Here is a 23,662-nt window from a genome sequence, read left to right as displayed (position 1 = left end):
TATTTTGAATCATACCTTGTAAATAAATTGGATACAATAAGTAACACACGTTTATTGTTTAAAGACCCATTTGTAATTATGTAGCCCTTACAGAAGAAATGTGCTGTTTAGTCCAACGGGCCTATTCTGATGTTTATCTTGCACCCAGATCTTCCTTTGCTTTTATTTTATCATCTCAGTCTTGTCTCTTCTGTTATGGTTCCATTCCTGGTTCCTTAACAAATTTATTTAGCCTCAGCCTTTCTAAATGTGTTGAACAGTCTTACTGCACTTAGAGTAAAGAAATTACTCTTGAATTCCTCATTAGATTTGTTAGTGCATAAATTTAATGGTCACCAATTTTGCATTCTGACTGATTCCTTCTCTATGCCTTTTGCTTTATAATTTTAAAGTTTTACTAAAACATCTTTTATTTTTTTCCTGAAAGTAATATAAGCCCCAACCTTCCATAATTGAATTTTTTCAGCTATAGTGTAATCAATTATACTTTGAAAGTACTACAAAAACATTTTATTTTCTTTCCTAGAAATAATAAAAGCCCTAACCTTCAGTAATTGCATTTCATAGTTTAATCGATTATAGTTTGTACTTTTCTAGTAGTGCAGGGCATTCTCAAATATCAAGACTAGAATTGTTAAACAGCTTTACAAATTTGATCCAGCCAGGTCACAGACAAGTCTAAAATATAACATTCAATGTTTAATGCTTTGTTAAAATGGCACATACAAGTTAATGGAGAGTTCTTTTTGTTTATCCCGTTCCACAATACTTCAGATATACTGTAAAACTCACTCTGTTAAAGGTGCTTCACAAGACCTTGGCCACACAATATTTGCCCAAATCTCACGGTGTTGTTATGCCTGTCCTTACAAGTACATCAGGTCCTTGCTTATCACAGAGGAATGAGGTAATGGAATTAGCATTACATGGAGCCATTGTAGTAATATGTAGGGAGATGTTTCATTGACAGTGTTGATGTGCCAGGAACTTCGTGTCAGAAAGCTGGTGGGAATACAGCAATCACTGTCACATGGGCCCTTGGGGGGGGGGGGGGGCGGGGGTGCAGCTGGCTCTTGAGTATGTTTCCATAAAGAAACCTCTGGCTTGGGGGGAGAGATGTGAAGATTAAAACAAAACAGGGCAACATAGCAGCTTCCATCGCATCTAGCAAGAAATGATGAGAGAGACCGCATGATCTGCGCGTTCTGTCAACACATGGGCCAATTTTCAACACAGCAGCATGCAATACAAGTGAATACCTGCGGTTAAGCGCTGTACGTTGTTGTGTTTCCATGTGAGCAATTGGATGTCAGGACCACAAGTGCTCTGAATGGAGGTCCTGAGTGAAGTTCCAGTGCAGAGAAAGCTACCCAGTGAAATGGCCCTATTCCACAGTTTTGAACTGATTCAGATGCAAGGATTTTTGTTATTTTAAGGTCTTGTGGTAGCGTAATAAACCTGTCCAAATAAGTACATGAGGATTCAAATGGTGGATACTTCATTTGCATTCCATCAAAATTTGCCAGGCTTTCAGCAAAGTTGAACTTGCAAATGTTCAATCAAAATGTTTTTTTCCCTCATTTGTGCATTCGGGCAGGAACATAGTACATTATGTACTAAATTCCCTGAGCTATTCACTTATAAAGTGGGTATTTTTACCTCATTATTCATGGAACAGAGTAACAACACTACATCAATACAAGGAGTTTTCATTGTTTCAACATGCACGTTTGTCTGTCCCAACTCCAATGATCCATTCGAAATTAAGTTTTGAATTTAATGAAGTTGCACGTTGGAAGCAGATTTTGGACAATCTGCTTTGGAAATAACACAAAGCTGGCTGGGAGGGTGAACTCCAAAGAGGACCGTGTTTTCAAAGAGAAACTTGAGAATTATGAGTGAAAAGGAAGTGATTTTATTATGTGAAAAAAGAAAATATAAATTTTGGTACAAAGAATAGAAAAGTAGATTTTAAAATTTACTTTGAAACTAGTAGATGTTGGCCGATGCGGGAATAGGGGCATCTGGTTTGCGGAACACAGGAGATTATCATGAATGTACAACAAGCAATTACAAGGGCAATCTTGCTGCAATTTATAGGTATTGATGAGACCGTAATTGGAGTATATTGTGTAGTTTGGTCTCTATATGCAAGAAAGACAGAGCTATCTTAGAGGCAGTGTTAGTAGGATTTATCAAATTGAATGCCTGATGAGAGGGATATTCAATGAAACAGGAAAGTCCAATACCCATTGGAGTTTAGCTGAATAAGAGGTTATCAGATTTAGCTGATATAGATTTGAAAGATTGACAGGTTAAATATTGAGAGGTTTGTTTCCTTTGGTAGAGAGAGAGAGTGAACAATGTAGTATTAACTCAAGATAAACAGAAGGGATGGTGGAAACCCTTAGCAGCACACACAAAATGCTGGAGGAGCTCGGCAATTCAGGCAGCATCTGTGGAAGGAAATAAAGAGTCAACATTTCAGGCTGCGACCCTTCGTCAGGTCTGGAAAGGAAAGGGGCAGAAAAGTAAAAAAGGTGGTTGAAGGTGAAGGAGTCAGCCGTTTAAGACTAACATGAGGAGAACTGTCTTTACTTAGTGGGTTGTAAATCTTTGGAATTCTCCACAACAGAGGATCACAGATGCTCTGTCAATTCAAAAAGGTAAATTACTAAATTGGTTTATTATTGTCCCGTATACTGAGGTACAGCAAAAAACGTTTGCGCTGCATATCACCCACACAGATTACCTCATTACATCAGTAGTACAAGAGAAACAATGAGTGCAGAAAACGAGTTACAGAGAAAATCCAGTGCACAAGGTAGATTGTGAGGTCAAGAGTCCACCTTAGCATAGCAGGAGATAAAAGCTATCCTTAATGGTACCTTCTTTCAGCTTTTGTATCTACTACATGATGGGATATTGGCTGCTTAACCAAGGCTACAATAGATGTAGACAGAGTCCGTGGACCATGGCTGGTTTTGCTGATACGCTGAGCTGTGTCCATAGCTCTCTGTAGTTCCTTGCGGTCTTGAGGAGATTAGTTGCCCTACTAAGCCGTAAAAAGATGGTCTGTTTTTGGATAGAAATTAGGACATTTTGTTTTCTCTCTGAAGGGCATGAATCTGCTTAGGACAGCATAGAATTAAAGCAGGTAGTGCTGCTGTCTCACAGCTCCTGCAACCCAGATTTGATCTTGACCATGGCTGCTGACTGCATGTACTTTGCACATTCTCCTGTAATTATGTGGGTTTCCTCCTAAATCCCAAAGATGTGCAGGGTTGGTGAGTTAACTGGCGACTGTAGATTGCCGCCTGAGGAAGGGTGACACCTTGGGGGAATAGATGGGAATGTTGGGAGAAAAGGTTAGTGGGGATTGAGATAGTACTGTCAGCTAGCATACACCTGATAGGTCAAATGGCCTCGTAGCTGTAGGTTTTGGATTTTTAGAATACAGAGGAATGAATAGTTATGAGGATCTGCAAAGAACTCCCTGCTATTATGTAATATCTGATTCTGTGCTTCAAGCTTACTCTTTGTCCAAATCTTAAAACATCTGTTCAAGTCAGTCTTAAAAATGCTCAAAGGATGTACATCCACCCTCTACTCAGTTGGATAATTCAAAATTACAAGAAAGATTTTAGTGATGAGATTTCTCAGGATCAGGCTTAATATCACCAGCATACGTCATGAAATTTGTTGTCTTTGTGGCAGCAGTACAATGCAATACATAATAATAAAAAAAATGTGAATTACAGTAAGTATGTATAAAATAGTTAAATAAATAATGCAAAGATCAAAATAAAAAAGTAGTGAGGTAGTGTTCATGGATTCAGTGTTCATTCAGAAATCGGATGGCAGAGGGGAAGAAGCTGTTCCTGAAGCTGCTCCTGTACCTCCTCCCTGATGGTGGCAATTCACCATCTGAAATTCTGCCAACAATAGTTATATTGGCAGCAAATTTGTAGATAGCATTTGAACTGTGCCTAGCCGCACAGTCATGGGTGTAGAGAGAGTAGAGCAGTGGGCTAAACACACATTCCTGAGGTGCACCAGTGTTGATTGTCAGTGAGGTGACGATGTTATTTCTGATTTGCACAGATTGTGATCTACCGGTTTGGAAGTCAAAGATCCATTTGCGGAGGATGGTACAGAGTCCCAGTTTCTGGAGCTTTTCAATGAAAACTATAGGAATAACTATGTTAAATGCTGAGCTATAGACAATAAACAGCATCCTAACATAGGTATTTGTATTGTCCAGGTGATCCAAGGCCGCAACAAGAGCCAATGAGTTTGCATCCATCGTAGACGTATTGTGCCGATAGGTAAATTGCAATGGGTCCAGCTCTTTGCTGAAACAGGAGTTAATGCACTTCATCACCATAGATTTGAGTGCTACTGGACGATAGTTGCTAAGGCAGCTCACCCTAGTCTTCTTGCGCACTGTTGTTGCCATTTTGAAGGAGGTGGTGACTTCTGATTGTAGCAGTGAGGGAGTGAAAATGTATTTTATCACACCCTGCCAGTTAGTTGGCTCAGGTTTCCAGAGCCCTACCTGGTTCTCCATTGGGGCCTGTTGCCTTGCAAGCATTCACCCTCTTGAAAGACAGTCTGACATTCTCACATTTAGGGTCAGTGTAGCTTCAATAGCCAAAAAGGTTTCCTAACCATGTCTTCTGATCTAGGAGGAACAATAATCCCATAATTCATTCTTTTATGTCTATATATTAAATCCCTAGAAGGATTAGGCATTTTCAGTGTAGCTACCACTATTTTCTGTGGTTACCTGGTATTATTTCTCATTGTACTTACCCAGTTAAAAAGTCTGGACTTGTTCCTAACCTCATTTCTATTTTGTTGAAAGAAGAATTTTCCTTTTCTATGCTCAAATGATCAAAAAGCAAATTTAGACTTTATTGCATTTAAAGAAACATAAAATAACAATTTGGACTCAAGAACGTCTCAAATGCAATGGGAAACCAAAGTTATTGTTGACAAAAATAGGGCTGCACAGCTCTTTGAGTAGTGCCATGAGATGGTTTATATTCACCTGAAAAGGCAGAAGGAGTTTCTTTTAGAAGACATGTTGAATTGACACTCCAGATCACTGCCAAAATCTACTGACTGAATTAAAGACAAGATTTATCATCTTTGTTTATGTAGCACAAAAGTAACTTATCAGTGATTGAAAAGGTACATGTACAAACATAAGCATAGTTGTCATTCCTTAAATTTATAGAGTCTTTTCTTGGAACAGGAGTTTTGGAAATTATTCAGAGAGCTTTCTTCAGATACAGGTTTCCCCCGCTATTCGAAGGTAGAGCTATTTGAAATGGTTCATAAGCCGGAATGTTGTAAAGCGAAGAAGCAATTATCGTTCATTTATAAGGGAAAATTTTGTGAGCGTTCGCAGACCCAAAAAATAACCTACCAAATCATGCCAAGTAACACGTAAAACCTAAAATAACAGTGACATGTAGTAAAAGCAGGAGTGAGCTGATAAATACACAGCCTATATAATGCAGGAATACTTTTCTACGATTATTGCAGCACTGTCCACTGCAGCGAAAATCTCACGCAAGCGCTCTCGGCAGCACTTGCGGTAAAAACACCCGGCACGTGCCCCTGGCAGAAGCACTCTTTCCAGTAACCTTTACACCATTAAGCTACTGAATAACACATAAAAATACACAGCCTATATAAAGTAGAAATAATGTACGTCCAGTGTAGTTTCACTTACCGGAATCGGGAAGACAGTGAGCACAGTGATGATGGTGTGTTAGTCTGAGTCGTCGGTGGTGGGAGGTAGAGGAGACTGGGGTGTCATCTCATCGTCGTCTGTTTCCATCAGGGCAGGCAGGTCACCTTGTTCCATGTCTGCCTGCCTCAGTGTCAAAGGTCGAGTTTCATCCTCTGCTGTGGCTGATGTGGAAGGATTGAAAAACAACAGTATGATTGACTGCTTAGCCTCGTGCATTTTTCTATCATACGGTTCTTTGTAAGCACTCAAACTATCCTGCAAATATGCCCTAAACCTACGTACCCTTTCAAAGTTAAAGTCATACTTTTCTGCAATCATTGCAGCATTGTCAATCACAGCGAAAATCTCACGCAATTGCTTCCCGTTCAGTTCCTGGACGACTTCACTTTTGGGCTGTTTGCTACTGCGTTCGGTTTCAATTGTTATCCTTTCCTCTTCATCAGCTCTTCATCTGTCAGTTCTTGGTCATGGGATGCCAAAACCTCTTCAACATCATCTTCGTCATCTTCCACAAACCTTTAGCCAAACTCACTATGTACTTACTCTGTTCACCACGATCGAAACGCTTAATTATGTCTGGTTTTACACTAAGTGTAACACCCTTACGCGCTCTTTTAGGCTTTTCCGATACCTTAGAACTCACCTTGTGAACGGATGCACAAAATAAATCGACATAAAGCACAGATGCTCACAGGCACGTGTTTAAGCAATACCGGTTAGAATGTAGTTCCGGGGGAGGAGTTTGGCTGCTCAGCACGTGCGCTGCCTTTTCTCGTAACAGTGAAAGCACCTTCTGTTAGCGAAAACAGGTAACTAATGTAGGTCTTCCATAACAGCGAATTGATGTAAAGCGAATGTTCGAAAAGTGGGGGATGCCTGTATTCTTGTTGAGTTCTGACAAAGCTGTTTTGGTCCATGTTCTTTTTCAAAGTTTTGCCTTATCAAAAGATTGTAGATTTGAATGAAATGAAGCCGTGGATGGGAGTAGGAGAACACTTTGTAATCAGTGCCCCCATTTGTGGTCTCTTCTTTCATTATTATCCCCTTCTTTATTTGCTGTCTATCTTCCCCTATTTACAGAGTTTTATCCCCTAATTGGCACTTGTTCTGTATAGGTATTATAACACTACTGAAAGACCTTTGCTGCCCAAAGTTTATCACAACAACAAACCATCTGGTTGATCATTGCCGTTTGAGGCCTGTCCTGAGGACATATTACTGGTTATGTTTCTCTAAGTGCGGTAGTGACTGCTCAAAAACAAATCTGGTTGGATTTTTAGATAATGTGAAGTGAGGAAAGCAACTATATGAAGCCAAATGTTTCCTTTGATAATATAGAAATGAGTTAAGGTACAAATCCCAACTTTTCTGAGTAATCTCTCATTGCGTTCATTTTTCAGAAAAGAAGCAGTGTTCAATAGAATATGGTGGATATACTGTTCCTGTGTATATGTTGGTGTATATCAGTAACATATCTTCAGGCAACTTGTGACTTTAATATTTCCTTTCATCAGGAACCCAACATAGTAGCTAAAAACATAAAAATACTAACTTCATGTGCCCTTTTTTTATTGCAATCTAATTACTTATTCAGCTGTCCTATGTTTGGTTGAAAGTCTACTTCGCATGTAGCTGATGATGTGCAGACTGGTGATAATATCTCCTCTTCACTGATGATCAACACTGGTGCACCTCAGGGGTGTGTGCTTAGCCCACTGCTCTACTTCCTCTATACCCATGACTGTGTGGCTATATATAGCTCAAATATCATCCATAAATTTGCTGTTAATACAACCATTTGTTGGTAGAATCTCAGATGGAGATGGAGAGGGCGTACAGGAGTAAGATATCCCAGCTAATTGAGTGATGTTGCAGCAACAATCTTGCACTCAATGTCAGTAAAACGAAAGACCTGATTGTGGGCTTCAGGAAGGGTAAGCCAAGGGAACACAAACCAATCCTCACAGAGGGATCAGAAGTGGAGAGAGTGAGCAATTTCAACTTCCTGAATGCCAAGATCTCTGAGGATCTAACCTGGTCCCCAACATATCGATGCAGCCATAGGGAAAACAAGATAGTGGCTATATTTCATTAGGATTTTGAAGAGATTTGGTTTGTTACCTAAAACACTCAAAAGCTTCTACAAATGGACCTTGGAAAGCATTCTGACAAGCTTTGTCGCTGTCTAGTATGTGGGGCTACTGCACAGGACTGAAAGAAACTACAGAATGTCATAAACTAGTCAGCTCCATCTCTGGAACTTGCCTCTGTAGTATCCAAGACATCTTCAAGGAGTGGTGCCTCAGAAAGGCGGCATTCATTATTAAGGACCCCCATCACCCAGGTCACGCTCTCTTCCGATTGTTACCATCAGGAAGGACGTATAGCAGCCCAAAGACACACACTCAGTGATTCAGGAACAGCTTCTTCCCCTCTACCATCTGATTTCTAAACAGACATTGAACCCAGAACATTACCTCACTTTTTTTAAATATATATTTTTCCTGTTTTACACTATCTCTAATCTAATTATTTTATATATACTTACTACAATTGACCTACTTATTTTTTTAAATTCTATTTTATCATTAATTTCTTTGTACTGCTGCTGTTAAGTTTTTAAAAAAAAATCCACGACACAGGTTGGTGATAATAAACCTGATTCTGATATCATTTGAGGCAGCCACTTCAAAAGTATCAACTGTTGCAATTTAACTGTGATGCCTGAAGTGTGGAGTAAGTGAGGACACTCACAACCCCTCTGAAGAAGGTCCATGTTTTACATAATTCAAAGCACTACTGTTAAGTGCCATTGTATTGAAAGCACTGTACAAATACAAATTATCATGTTAGTAATCTGAGGAGTTTTAGTTGGACACATTGTCTGCAGCTGAATTTCCTTGATGTGTGTTTTGAACCTCAATGGATGTGGTTGCAAAAACATGTGTGGAGGATTCTTTTAGAGGAAGCAGCTGGTATGCCTGGCTAAAAGTAAAGCCACAGGAAAAGGGAGTCAAATGTTGAGAATAACACAATATAGATACATATTTTTTACTGCATAAGTTACCACATCTTTTCTCCTCTTACTGCTGTCACAACACAGATGCCGTTAGTGTGGCAGACTGTCTTTTGTGGTTGCTGTGAGTTAAACAGATTTGTACTTCTGCTCTCATTTAGCCAAAACCTAGTTAAAAGGAGGCAGCAGCTGCCAGCAATGTTAGCACAGCCACAAGAGATCAAGAGCAATGCACACAAAATGCTGGAGAAACTTGGCAGATCGGGCAGCATATGTGGAAATGAATACACAGTCGATATTTTGGGAAGAGATCCTTAATCAGGACTGGAAAGGAAAGGGGAAGACACCAGAATGAAAAGGTGGGGTGGGGGAAGAAGGATAGCTGGTAGGTGATAGTGAAGCCAGTTGGAAAGATTATGGAGAGGAAGGAATCTGATAGGACAGGATTGTGTACTGTGAGAGAAAGGGAAGAATGAGGGGCACTGGGGTGGGGAGGGATAGGCAGGGGAGAGGAAAAGAAAAAAGGAAAACAATTACCAAATTACCAGAAGGAGAAATTGATGTTCATGCCATCAGGTTAGAGGCTACATAGACGGAATATGAGGTGTTGCTCCTCCATCCTGAGAGTGCCCTCATCGTGGAGGAAGAGGAGGCCATGGACTAATATGTCAGAAGGGGAATGAAGATAGGAATTAAAATTGTTGGACACCAGGAAATTCCACTTTTGGCGGATGGAGTGGAGGTGCTTAGCAGGGAGAGGGAAAGTTACCAGGATACTTAGTTCCAATGGTAGTTGTGCTTCTTAGTCTAAGAATGGCAGAACCTGTCAGCCAAGAGGGTCATGAGGATGTAACTATGACACAGGCACTTATAGGGATCCAGAAGCTGATATTTGAGGAGCCTTAACCGCTGAACTTTACAAACAAGTGCAAAGTTCATGCAGCCTGTGTGGATAAGAGTAGAACTCAGCATGGATGAGCAAATTGACCACACCACTGGTCAGTGGTGGCCAGACATGGGAATGGTATTGTTTCTTAGATTCAGAGAGTTAAACATCATGAAAACTGGTCCTTTGACCATCTTGTCCATGCTGAGCAAGATGTCTAACCACACTAATCCTTTATGTCTGCATTTGGCTGATGTCACTTCCACAAACAGAATGTTCCATAAACCCACCACCCTCTCTGTGAAAATTTGATCCTCAAATCCCCTTTAAATTTTTACCCTTTCACCTTACACCTTTGTCATCTCCTTTTAGGCTTCCAAATACTGGGGGGAAAGATTGTGACTATCTATCCTATCTATGCCTCTCATAACTTTATAAATTTCTATAAAGTCACGCCTCAGTTTCCTGCGCTCCAAGGAAAACAATCCAGGCCTATCCAATCTTTCTTTATAACTCAAGCCCTCCAGTCCAGGAAACCTTCCTATGAATCTTTGCTGTACCATTTCTAGCTTAACCATATCCTTCCTGCACTTTGTACAATCATAACATAACATCCTAACTCTTGTACTCAGTGTCTAGTTGAAGAACTGCATCAGGTCGGGAGGGGTGAAGATCTGGTAGGGCTTGAAATCCAGGATGAAGGCTTTAAAACTGAAGCTCTGCTGACTGAGGCAACAAAGTAGGTCAACAGCATAAGGCTTTGGGTGAACAGGCCTCAGTGCAAATTGTTTTGGATGAGCTAAAACAAATGAAAAGAGAGCCTTGGGCTGGGTTTTCAAAGACTGAAGACAACAAAGGCGTCCCTGAGTGTTGCAGCAGCAGGTGTGCTAAGGCAGATGCAAAAACTGTTCATGTTACAGTCATACTCGGAAGAAATTACAGATAGAACAGATATAGCACCATAGTTGTAAAAAGACTGTTTCAGTTTCAGACGATTGCTGTGGGACCAAGTATGCATATGAGAAAGGGAAAGGACAGGGAGAAAGGGGGGGATAAAATGGTTTGGGCCTTCCTAATGTTTTATTGAGCCAAGTATCAAGCAAGTTCAGATGTTAACAAGCAAGCTGACAAATTAAGTAAGTTGGAGAGTCAAGAGAGGTGACTTGGAGCTGGGTGTGGAAGACTGTAATTTTTTTGGATAATACTGAATTACTGCTTTTGTGTTAGAATGTCGGCCCCACCAGCCAAATCACTGTAAGCTGGCAGCATGCAGCAATGAATCCAGGAAGCTTTGCTGTCCTGTTTAGACTACATGTTATAGAACTAGTTGCTGGTGTTGCATCAGCCGTGTCAGGCTTGTATGCAGCTAACTAATAGAACAACACCATCAATTCTGTAAACTAGCTGCACAGGAAGAGAGGTAAAGGCCAGGCAGACTGGGCAATTTTCCAGCTGGAAGTAATGTAAATGCTATTTGATCTGCAGACAAAATAAATTCAACATTTAATATTAAAAGTACATAAAATGCTTTTGTTAATGAAGTATTTAATATAATTGAATGTTTTATTTTAATTTTGATTGAAAATTCATTAACTTATAATAAGGTAAATGCTTACTTCTTCTGTTTGTGCTTGGTTGTACATATAATTTCCTTGCCAGGTCTTAACAGCTCCAAGTATGTATTTCACTGCCCTTAAATAAGATCCTGGTGCTTTTTCCCAGCCAATACTCCTTTATCCCGATTCTACTATCCTGTGGCATTCTTGCACCCTTATGAATGAAACTTCAAAAAACGTTCAAAAGAGGAAAATATGGATCAACCAGCTAAATGGTGGTTGTGATTACAGCACTTGTTATACAGGGTGAAATATTGAGACCCTTCTGAGCCTAACAATAATCAGAGATTCATATGAATTTTAAAGAAGAGAATTATGCTAGACCAATAAAGGAATAGAAAAGATGTTGATATTTATTGTTAAATTTTGAATCTTCAGGTGGGATTTTTTAACATGCCTCATAAGGGCTAGTTATATTTTTTTATTTGCAGCATTAAAATTAATTAAATAGAATAAATCAGAATGTATCAGATGAAGCAGTAAGTATCAATGGAGAGAGCAAAGGAACTGACATTTCAGATCAATAATTTCATCAGACAATTGTCTCTGCAGATGCTGTCTGACCTGGAGTAGTGCTAAACTTGTTTGTTTTATTTCTATTCTCACAGTATTAACTTTTGAAATTGATTCGTGTTGCCTGAGGAAAAACACAAAAAGTAGCAAGTCCTGACAAAGGGTCTCGGCCCGAAACGTCGACAGTGCTTCTCCCTATAGATGCTGCCTGGCCTGCTGTGTTCCACCAGCATTTTGTGTGTGTTGTTTGAATTTCCAGCATCTGCAGATTTCCTCGAAGTAGCAAGTGGAGCTTTTTTTTTGTGGAGATCAGTGTGTAGATGACTATCCTAGAAGCCTTTTTGTCAAACTTGAGATCTGGATATGGTTCAAGAGAGTTAAGTGGAAAATTACTAGTGATAGCAGAGTAACCAACTACAGATTTTAAAAGAGAAGACAGGAGAAAACAAAATTGATGAAGATTGAATGAAGGGAGATGCAGTCATTGACAAAAAAGCGTGAAGTGGTGCACATTTGCAAAAGAATGCTGTGACAAAATAAGTAACTGTCGAATCCATAACTGGATTGAACAAATCAATGTGAGTCTATATTTACTTTGATTGTTAGGAATGCAAATAGAGGTGACCGTAAAATAACAAAGAGCAGTAATTTTCTGCCAAAAAAATAAATGCAATTTATGAAGCATACAATAATCATTATTGCTAAACCTTTGAGATTTTGACCATACTTACAAGATACAGAATTAACCGGAAACACCTTCTGGTTTCCTTGTTATGTGAAATAAATGGAAAGTAGTGGAAGGATGTGGTGAAAGTTCACTAGAATGCTAACGGAAAAGAGAAAAAAAAGTTGGAGAATTGGAAGCCTGAATCATTTTAAGTAGCATGTGAAAGTTTGAGAAGACCAAGCAGAACTTTTCAAAATGCATACAGATTTTGAAAAGAAAAGGAATTGTGATTTTATTTGTTAGTTGTGAAATCATTAAGAAATAGACTGGAAGTCATGTTCAAAGGGATGTTGAAGGAAAAATCTTCACAAACTACATAGTTGAACTTGGAAATAGTACTAACATCTATTTGGATGCCCTAAAAAAATCTTGTAATTATCCAAAAATATTGTAGAAACTGTAGTGTGGTGATTTGTAGCCAGAATCATGTTCTAAAATGGGATATGTGTGGTTCCAGATGGGACTTCACCAAGTTTAGCTCATTTGGCAGTACTCTGCAGCAATCATGCAGGAGTGTCAGCTCTTAAAGGCACATTCTCTGTGGCAGCAAAACGTGGACATACATACGTGTGTGTGTGTTAGAGATACAGAGAATATTGTCAAAATGAGCTCTATACAGACAAAATACTGTTGTTTCATTCTGCCACTTAACACAGACTTACTCTAACCCAAACTGTTGTTTCATTTAAATCTCATAAAGTCAGAGGCTTTGAAATTTAATTGGAAAAGTATTTGAAAAAATGTAGAAGAATACCACAGATATTAGGCCAAAGTGAAAGTACAACAAATTCAAACAGGGTTAGGCCCTGAAGCATGAACATCTTTGTTCTTGAGTAAGATCAAAGATCTTCTGCATCAGCTCAAGTTTTCCCACCTTGATTTCCTTATTGTTCAAACCTGAATCTATTTGAAAAGCTGAGCATCCTCAGCTCTTTTGGAATAGAGAACTTTAGGCACTCACAGCCCTTTTGAATTAATAAACAAATTCTCTTCATCTCAATCCCAAATGATTGATCTTGAGACCATGAGTCCTTAGTTTTAGAAGCTGAAGCCAGGGGAAACAGCCTATCCACAACACAACTCTTACTGAACTTGTCAGCCAAGGCTCCTCCAGATTTACAACTATATGATTTTGTCAGCAAAAATGTTAGGAAAATCTGTTGCTTTTTTGGATTCAAGTTTTGATTATTACAGAAAAAGGAATGGTTTGCATGTAAACTCTGCCATCCACTACTTTGAGACATACTAATTTTTTTTTTTACAACATTGAAGGTTCTTTTTAACAATATACCAACTGCAATAAGAAAACCTACAAAAGCATCAAGATTGTGCAAACTAAATAAACTACATGTTCAAAGTATTCTCTTTTTTTTAATTTCAGGTCTCTAGAATCTACACTTAATTTACATTTGTTCTAATTTTTACTCCCATAACACTTTTAGCAAGGAAGTTTCAGGTTGTAGACCCAGCAAAGATGACTAAATGGTAATATATTTCTGCATCAGGATCAAGCTTTGAATACTGTGGGACTGCAAGTAGAAAGTATTCCATCATGACTTGTGCCATGCAGGCAATTGAAAGACTCTGGGATGTCAGGAATTGAATCACCACCACTGGATACCCAGCCTCCGAACTGCTGCTATAGGACTAATGTTTATGTCATTGGTTTGGTTAAGTTTCTGATCAATGATGACTCCCAGGATACAGATGTTTGGTGACTCAGTGATGCTAGTACTACCGAACATTAAGGATAGATGACTGAATTCTTGTTTGTTCAGATGGCTAATGTTAGTTAGCATCTCTCAGCTCTTAAATGTAGACATGGACTGCTTCATCTTCTAAAGAATTGAATATAGTGAATTAATGACAATATCTCTCCATCTCACCTTGTGACGGGAGGAAGGTTGACAATGAAGCAGTTGAAGATGGTTGTGCCTAGGAAACACCGATGGCAATGTTCTGGATTTGCAACATTGACCTCCAACAACCATAACCATCTTCCCTTGTTTGACATATAACTCCATCTACATGCTTTTATACCCACTGACTTTAATTTTACTAGTGCTCCTTGATGCCACACCCCACTCAATCATATATTGTCTTGAAGTCAAATACAGTAACTCTCACATTAACTGTATTGTTCAGCTCTTTAATCCATGTTCAGACAAGTCTTAGAGATCTGGAATCAGGTGGTCCTGGTAAAAAATCTGTAGGACACTAATGAGTGGGTTATTGGTGATTAACTGCTACTTGATAGCATTTTTCTAACCTCTGCTGATAATTGAGTAAAAGTTATTTGAACGATAATTAACTGGATTGCAATTATCTATTCTATGAGAACAAGATAGACCTAGGAATTTTTCTACTTTGTCTTATAGATGCCAGTATGGTTCAAAGCACAACAAATTTTGGAGTGGAACTCCTTAATACTATAACACGAATGTTGTCTGGTTCCATAGATTTTGCTGTCTGGTGCTACCAGCCATTCCTTGACATTTATGTGAGGTGATTCAAATTGGCTAATGACTGTCTTCTGCGAACCTCAGGAGGAAGCTGGGTAAAATCATTTCTGTCCAAACATGATTTAAATTGTTTTAGCTTTACCTTTACTGCTCAGAACATGGAGAGGGGGAGTTTTCTCTGAACCACCTCCTCCCAATAGTTGTTCTATTGTCCCCATCATTTATGATTAGATATGACAAAACTGTATAGCTTCGTCTGAGTTCTAGATTATGAGATTGCCAAACTCTATCCATCCCAAGCTCTTTTTGCTTTTTAACTAGTCCTGGGGTTATTTGCTTCAGTGTTTCAAGTGGAGCTCTGATCAAAGTTGATCAAGTGCATGTTGACAAAGTACAATGAAAAACTTGCAGCAGCATCACAAAAGCATAGCATCATATTGAAGTCATCTGTAGAGTTGAGACAAATGTTTCCATTTGAGTTTAATGCTGATTTTAATTCGTGCATATTCTGTATTTGATGAAATAATGTATTTGCTGAAGTCGGCAGAAAAGATCCTGAGTAATTTGTTACATCCTGAGTGTATGACCATCAAGCAGCAATTTATTATTGGTAGACTACCCTTACCATTGCTAGACAAGCGTTTGTTAATGCAAAAATTAAACTGGCTCTTGCAGCACGCTTTAGCTACAGAGTTGGTCATACAGATCTGTAGCTGATATGTTGTGTTTAATCTTTTTTTTCCATTTCAATAGCTTTTTATTTTGTTTAAATACTGTTTCAATAGATACTCACAAGAACGTTAAAAATATTGAATTTTGTTTCAAATGAACTAGGTTCAGATTGTCTCAACAGAGAAGAATGTGAACAACATGTGATATAATTGAATTATTAATTAAGCATATTTTAATCCTTTGAGTATTTGTGGTTTAACAGTGGAAATTAAATTCTCATCTACTCTTCTACAAACATTCTGAGCCAATTTATTTCTGCAGCTGAGTTTGGTCTTGACGTTGGACTGGAGCCCTCTTGGCAAAATCATATAAAGCATATATGATGTATGGGCAGCAATAGGTCTTACCTTGTGAGCTGATAGTGAAAAATTACATTTGGAGCTATTTTAAATTGTGCATATAATTTGATATTTGACGTTTGGGTCCTTCATGTCAATCCTGTCATCATCTCTGACCTGGATATTTTTGTATCTGCTTTCAATAGGTAATCAATGTAGATGGAACCGGCAGGAGAACACTTGTGGAAGATAAGCTTCCTCACATATTTGGGTTCACTTTATTGGGTGATTACATCTACTGGACTGATTGGCAGCGACGGAGTATTGAACGTGTTCATAAGCACCGTGCAGAAAGGGAGATAATCATTGATCAGCTACCAGACCTAATGGGATTGAAGGCAACAAGAGTTACAAAAGCATTTGGTATGTTATTTTGGTGGATAAGCATTATTTGGGCTTATGAAAATATCATTCATGGTCCTTTCCTTCATTGTCAATTTTGATTACTTTTCAAAAATGCAGTGGATATATACTGCAGATTGGCATTACGTGAGAGTGTTTAATTCACACTGATCTGGTTATCCTCTTGCTGAGCTGATTACCATCAGTGCCAAGTAATTTGTGGGTGATTATTCCTTACATATAAAGACAGGATAGCTTTTGTGGCTTCTGAGTTGATGAACTGATCCAGTCTTTTATGTCAGCATGTAGAGAATTTGGTGGTGGGGGGGGGGGGTGAGAATATGCCTCACATTCAGTCATACTTGAAATCTTCACCTTCCATTGCTCAACCATTGCAATGGAATCTGGAATCCTCTTCCTAAATCTCTGCCTCTGCTCTTCAAGGTTCTTGGGTCTCATCTGATTCAGTGGACACCAGTCCCAGAATCAAACAATATTTGATAGTGCTCCTGTGAAGCACGTGACTATATGAAACTTTCTGCCTGACTGCAAGTTGCTGTTGTTTACAACTTCTTTGTGCTGTCATTCTGTGAAGCATAGCTGACCGTGAGTTTATCCGAGGTACACTCAGGTAGTGCAAGCACATTCAACCAGAAGACACTTGGAAACAATGAGAGTTCCTTTGTCAGAATATATCTTAAAAGTTAATAGAAATTTATTTTAAGATGCATTCAATAATTGAAATTGAAAACATTCAATTAGTGAAAATTGGCATGTGTAAAGGCAAAGGAATGGATACTAATTATACCTAGTTGTACCCTCTGCTCAATAAGATGAGGGTCTATCGTTTGACTCCAGGGATGAAGCAGGCAGTCAGCTGGCAAGCATATAATCTCCAGTATTTTCAGAATCAGAATCAAGTTTATTACCAGCATGTTTCATGAAATTTGTTAACTTAGCAGCAGCAGTTCAATGCAATACATAGTAATATAGAAAGAAAATTAATAAACAAATTGCAGTAAGTATATATATGTATATTGAATAGCTTAAAAATAGTGGAAAAACAGAAATAATATATTTTTTAAAAAAGTGAGATAGTGTTCATAGGTTTTAGGAATCATATGGCGGAGGGGAAGAAGCTGTTCCTGAATGGCTGAGTGTGTGCCTTCAGGCTTCTGTACCTCCTACCTGATGGTAACAGTGAGAAAAGGGCTGATGTGGGTCCTTAATAATAGTCGTCACCTTTCTGAGACACCGCACCTTGCAGATGTCTTGGGTACTACGGAGGTGAGTACCCAAGATGTAGCTGACTAATTTTATGACTTTCTGTAGCTTCTTTCAGTGCTGTGCAGTAGCCCCCCTGCACCAGACAGTGATGCAGCCTGTCAGAATGCTCTCCACTACTGCGTATTACTGCATCGTGGTTTGCCGGTGCTAAAGTCCAAAGTGTACTGACATACGCTGCAGCTAGCCACTGTTTCTCAGCTGATCATACACATGAACTGGCCCAGTCTTTTGAGAGAGGTACTCAAAATTACCTGACCTCAGAGTGCACTGCAGTACAATTCATGGGTTCAAGATAAGAATAGCAAATAGTTCCTGTTGAAAGTGTTCTCTCTGCAGTGTCCATTTTGCGGAGTTTGTTTATTACTGAGTGTACTTCATATATGCAGAGTGACTTGCTGTTTCTCATCTCAATATGAGAATACTGTTTATAGGTGTGCACCATCTCCATAGCAGAACTGCAAAATTAAGTCTCAACTTGTTCTATGATTAGTAATCATTTTTGTTGTAGTGAATTCTTTTAATAATGTTAGTGTATCATGCTCTTACAGGAACAAACCCATGTTCAGAGAATAATGGAGGATGCAGTCACCTATGTCTGTACGTGCCTCAGGGTCCACGGTGTGCCTGTCCAATGGGCCTGGAGTTAATAATGGACATGAAAACTTGCATCGTACCCGAAGCCTTCCTCTTGTTCTCCAGTAGGGCAGACATCCGTAGAATTTCCTTGGAGACCAACAACAATGATGTGGCAATTCCATTAACAGGAGTGAAGGAAGCGTCTGCTCTTGATTTTGATGTTTCTGATAACAGAATTTATTGGACAGACATTAGCTTAAAGGTAACAAATTAGTCAACCGTTCTGAGAATACCTGAGAATTTTATTCAAAGGAAAGTTTTGAAATCTGTCAGTGGAAACCAAGAACAAGGTTAGACAATGTGGCTTCTGTAGTGACCAAGGCCTTATGGATTGATTGCCTATTTCTTCATTGTAATATTCAATGTTTTATGTTTTTAAAGATATCATCATTAAAACTCTTTTTCATATAAGATCATTCCTAATTAAGTAAATTATATATACTTGCAAACAAAATAGACACGTTACAATTGCCAGTAATAGTTAATTGAATTAATAAATTTGATTCTGGAGAATTTGGGGCTGAATTGGTATTTCTTTGGGGAGATATAATTTGGCCGAGGAACAGCTTGCTCAGTTCAGGTTTTGTTAATTTATTAGATAGGGCACCACAGTATTGTAGCAATTAGCCCGACACTTTTACAGGTTGGGCCACTCTGGAGTTTGGAGTTCAATTCCGGCATCATCTCGGGGAGTTTGTATGTTCTCCCCGTGAAACACCTGGGTTCCTCCAGGTGCTCCGGTTTCCTCCCACAGTCCAAAGATGTACCATTTAGTAGGTTAATTGATCATTGTAAGCTGTCCGAGTGTTAAAACAGGTGAGTTGCAGGGCAGTGCGGCGCAATAGGCCAGAAGGCCTCTACCGCTCTGTATCTCTAAGTAAACAAGCAACCAAAGAAATGAATAAATAAAAATATTGCTTTGAAGGCAGCGAGGCAAATGAATCAAGTTTCTCTGATTCGTAGCATTGAAAGTTTTGGCTATTCAATTGCAAATATATTGTATGAACATAACTAGTTAAGTTTTTGCAATTTCTTTTTTTATATAAATTAATAAAATTTAGAGGTTAATATGTCACTTTTAAATACAGATTTTTGGAAAGAAAGTAACAGCTTTTGAGTGTTCAGTTAACAGTGTATTTTCTATAGAAAATAAGCAAATATCTGATGTATTTGAATAATTAATTTCTTGTCAGCTGCTTCACATGAAACGTTGTTTAATAAGTGTAAGATAATTCAAAATTTTATTTTTTCCGCTAATAGACCATCAGTCGTGCTTTCATGAATGGAAGCTCTGTTGAGCATGTGATTGAGTTTGGCCTTGATTACCCAGAAGGAATGGCAGTGGACTGGCTGTCAAAAAACCTTTACTGGGCTGACACGGGCACTAATCGGATTGAGGTGGCACGTCTAGATGGACAATATCGACAGGTTTTGGTGTGGAAGGAGTTGGACAATCCACGGGCTTTGGCTCTTGATCCTTCTGAAGGGTAAGGGGAAACAAAGTATATTTCAGTATAACTTGTTCTGAAGGTTGATAAAGTCTTGTTAGAAATTTGATTGTAGGCTTGACGATAAAACATATTTACAGAAGTTATATCAGCCTGAAAGTGTTATAGCATTTCATATATCTTTGATTGTAATTTATTGTCTTTCCATATTAGTGCCTGTTGATGTTATTGAAGTTGATATCTGATATTATCTTTCCAAGTTGGCACAGTAACATAGCAGTTAGCATGACGATTACCTCTTCAGTGATCAGTTCCCAACACTATCTGTAAGAGCCTTTATACATTCACCCTGTGACCGCAAGGGTTTCCTCTGGTGGAACATGCTGGTTGTTGATGCAAATGACACATTTCACTGTATGACACAATATGCATGTAGCAAATAAACCTAATTTTTAATCTTTTTCTTTATCTTGAAATTAAAAATGATCAAGACCTTATGTATACTGAAAGATTAAAAGTATAAACATTAGCAAATTTTATCAGTTCACAAATGGATGTTTTGACCATTATAAACAATTTTGTTTTGTGTTTCTGTTTAATAGAAATTTCACTGTTTTATATGGAATCTTGGGTATGAGTTCAGTCGGTAACCAGTATGTTAATATCGTAAGATCATAAGACATAGGAGCAGAATTAAGTCAGTCAGCCCATTAAGTCCGCTCCACTTTTCCATCATGGCTGATCTATAATACCTCTGATTCCCATTCTCCTGCCTTCTCCCCACAACCTTTGACACACTGCCCAATCAAGAACCTATCAATCTCTGCTTTAAACATACTCAATGATTTGGCCTCCACAGCCATCCGTGGTGATGAACTCCACAGATTCACTATCTCTAGCTAAAGAAATTCCTCATCTCTGTTCTAAACTGAAGTCCTTCTATTCTGAGGTTGTGTTCTCTAGTCATAGTCTCGCCCATTATAGGAAACATTCTCACAATATCCACTCTATCTGGCCCTTCAATATTCAATAGGTTTCATTGAGATCCCTCATTCTTTTAAACTTCAGTGAGGACAAGCCCAGAGTCATCAAACGGTCCTCCTTTCATTCACGGAATCTCTCGGAACCCTCTCCAATGCCAGCACATCTTTTCTGAGCAATAGTGCTGAAAATTGCATACAATACTCCCAAATGTGGTTTGACCAGTGCCTTAATAACTTCAGCATCACATTTGCTGTTTTTATTCTAGTCCTCTCAAAATGAATACTAAAATTGCATTAATCTTCCTTACCAGTGACTCAACCTGCAAGTTAACCTCTAGGGAATCTTGTGCAAGGACTCCCAAGTCCCTTTGCACCTTTGATTTCAGAATTTTCTCCTGGTGTAGAAAATTGTCTACACCTTTATTCATTCTACCAAAGAGTATGACCATACACTTCCTACACTATATTCCATATGCCACTTTTTTGCCCATTATCCCAATTTGTCTAAGTCCTTCTGACAGACTCCCTGCTTCCTCAACACTGCCTGCTCCTCTGTATTGTCTGCAAACCTGACCACAAAGCCATCAATTCTGTCATCCAAATTATTGACATATGTGAAAAGAAGCAGAGCCAACATGGACCCCTGTAGAACATCACTAGTTACCAGCAACCAATCAGAAAAGGCTCCTTTTATTCCCAGTCTGCCTCCTGCCAGTCAGCCAATCTCTGATCATGCTCATATCTTTCCTGAAATAACATGAGCTCTTGTTAAACACCTTCATGTGCAGCAGCACCCTGCCAAAGGGCTTCTGAAAATCCAAGTAAACAACATCCACTGACTCTCCTTTGTCTGGCATGTCTGTTATTTCCTCAAAGATTCCAACAGATTTGTCAGTCACATTGTTGACTTTGGATTATTTAATCATGTGCCTCCAAGTACACCAAAAACTGATTATTAGTAATGGACTCCAGCATCTTCCCAGCCACTGAAGTCAGGTAACTGGCCTATAATTTCCTTTCTTCTACCTCCCGTCTTATAATTTGCGATTTTCCAATCCTCCAAAAAGATCATTACTAATGCCTCAGCTACCTCCTTCAGAACCCTGGCGTGTAGTCCATCTTGTCCATGCATCATATCTTCTTCAGACTTTTCAGCTCCTCTAGAACCTTCTCCTTAGTAACAGCAACTACACTCAGTTCTGCTCCTAGCACTCCTGAATTTCTATCATATTGCTAGTGTCTTCCACAGTGAAGACTGACAGACAATACTTATTCATTTCATCCGCTATGTCTTTGTTCCCTCCAATACTACCTCTGAGGTGTCATTTTTCAGCAGTCCAATATCTACTTTCCCCTCTCTTGTACTCTTTATATGTCTGAAAAATCTTTTGATATCCTCTTTGATATTGTTGGCTAGCTTTCCTTCATTTTTCATCTTTTCTGTCCTTATGGCTTTATTAGTTCCCTTCTGTTGGCTTTTAAAAGCTTCCAAATCATTCATCTTTCCACTTATTTTTGCTGTCTTTTATGCTCTCTTTTACTTTTATGGTGTCTTTGACTTTCTTTGTCAGCCACAGTTGCCTCGTCCTCCCTTTAGAATATTTCTCATTTTGTCCTGCGCCTTCCAAATTTCCCCCAGAAACTTCAGCTATTGCTGTTCTGCCATCATCACTGCTAGCACCCCCTTCCAATCGACTTTGGCCAGCTCCTCTCATGCCTCTCTAATTCCCTTACTCCACTGTAATACTGATACGTCTAACGTACCTTATCTATCTCAAACTGCAGGGTGAATTCTGTCAAATTATGATCACTGCTCTTAAGGGTTCCTTTATCTTAAGCTCCCTAATCATATCTGGTTCATTACACAACATCCAGTCCAGAATTGCCTTTCTCCTAATGGGTTCAACCATCAGCTGCTCTAAAAAGCCATTTTGTAGGCATTCTATAAATTTTCTCACTTGAGATCCAGCACCACCCTAATTTTGCCATCTACTTGCATCTTGAAATCTACCATAACTATCATAACATTCCCCTTTTTACATGCTTATCTAATCTCCCATTGTCATTTGCATCCCACATCCTGGCTACTGTTGGAGGCTGTATATAACTCCCATCAGGATCTTTTTACCCTTGCAGTTTCTTAACTCCACCCACAAGGATTCTACATCTTCCGATCCTATGTCACCTCTTTCTAAGGATTTGATTTCATTTTTACCAACAGAGCCATCACACTCCCTGTGCTGGCCTACCTGTCCTTTCAATACAATGTGTATCTTTGGATGTTAAGCTCCCAATTATGATCTCCTTTCAGTCATGACCCACAAAGTCATACCTGCCAATCTCTAACTGCACCACAGGATCTTCTATCTCCTGTAGGCGATGAGCACAGCACCTTCTATGCTGCTTTCAAAGGGAGAAATTAACTACAGCTATGAAGATCCCTGCAGCATCCCGGTGACCCTGTGATCTCTGTCTCAGAGGACAATGTCAGGCTGTCTTTAAGTAGGGTGAACCCTCGCAAGGAGACAGACTCAGATGGAGTATCTGGTAAAGCTCTGAAAACTTGTGCCAACCAACTGGTGGGAATATTCAAGGACATTTTCAACTTCTCACTACCACAGTTGAAAGTTCCCACCTGCTTGAAAAAGGCAACAATTATACCAGTATCTAAGAAGAGTAGTGTGAGCTGCCTAGTATTGTCCGGTAGCACTCACATCTATGTGATGAAATGCTTTGGAGATGGTTATGGCTGGAATGAACTCCTTCCTCAGCAAAGACCTGGACCCACTGCAATTTTTCTATCGCCACAATAGATCAACAGCAGATGCAATTTCAATGGCTCTTCACACGGCTTGGATGCCAGGATGCTGTTTGTTGATTATAGCTCAGCATTTAACATCATCATTCCCACA

The 23,662-nt window shown here is 39.1% G+C and overlaps 1 protein-coding gene across 2 annotated transcripts in view; it reads left to right on the top strand.

The window, feature by feature from the left end:
- Positions 1 to 23,662, top strand: part of LOC132397298 (low-density lipoprotein receptor-related protein 5-like) — a 235,999-nt gene that overhangs the window by 178,915 nt on the left and 33,422 nt on the right. For both annotated transcript variants that reach the window (XM_059975886.1, XM_059975885.1), the window contains exons 8-10: positions 16,201 to 16,417; positions 18,232 to 18,521; positions 19,580 to 19,806. In XM_059975886.1, the coding sequence (XP_059831869.1) occupies positions 16,201 to 16,417; positions 18,232 to 18,521; positions 19,580 to 19,806 (734 nt within the window). The remainder of the gene's footprint in view (positions 1 to 16,200; positions 16,418 to 18,231; positions 18,522 to 19,579; positions 19,807 to 23,662) is intronic.

Source organism: Hypanus sabinus, chromosome 7, assembly GCF_030144855.1.
Source record: "Hypanus sabinus isolate sHypSab1 chromosome 7, sHypSab1.hap1, whole genome shotgun sequence".
In the NCBI taxonomy this organism is placed as follows: domain Eukaryota; kingdom Metazoa; phylum Chordata; class Chondrichthyes; order Myliobatiformes; family Dasyatidae; genus Hypanus; species Hypanus sabinus.
The sequence above is the reverse complement of the archived record's forward strand: the minus strand, read 5'-3'. Positions and strand labels throughout refer to the sequence as shown.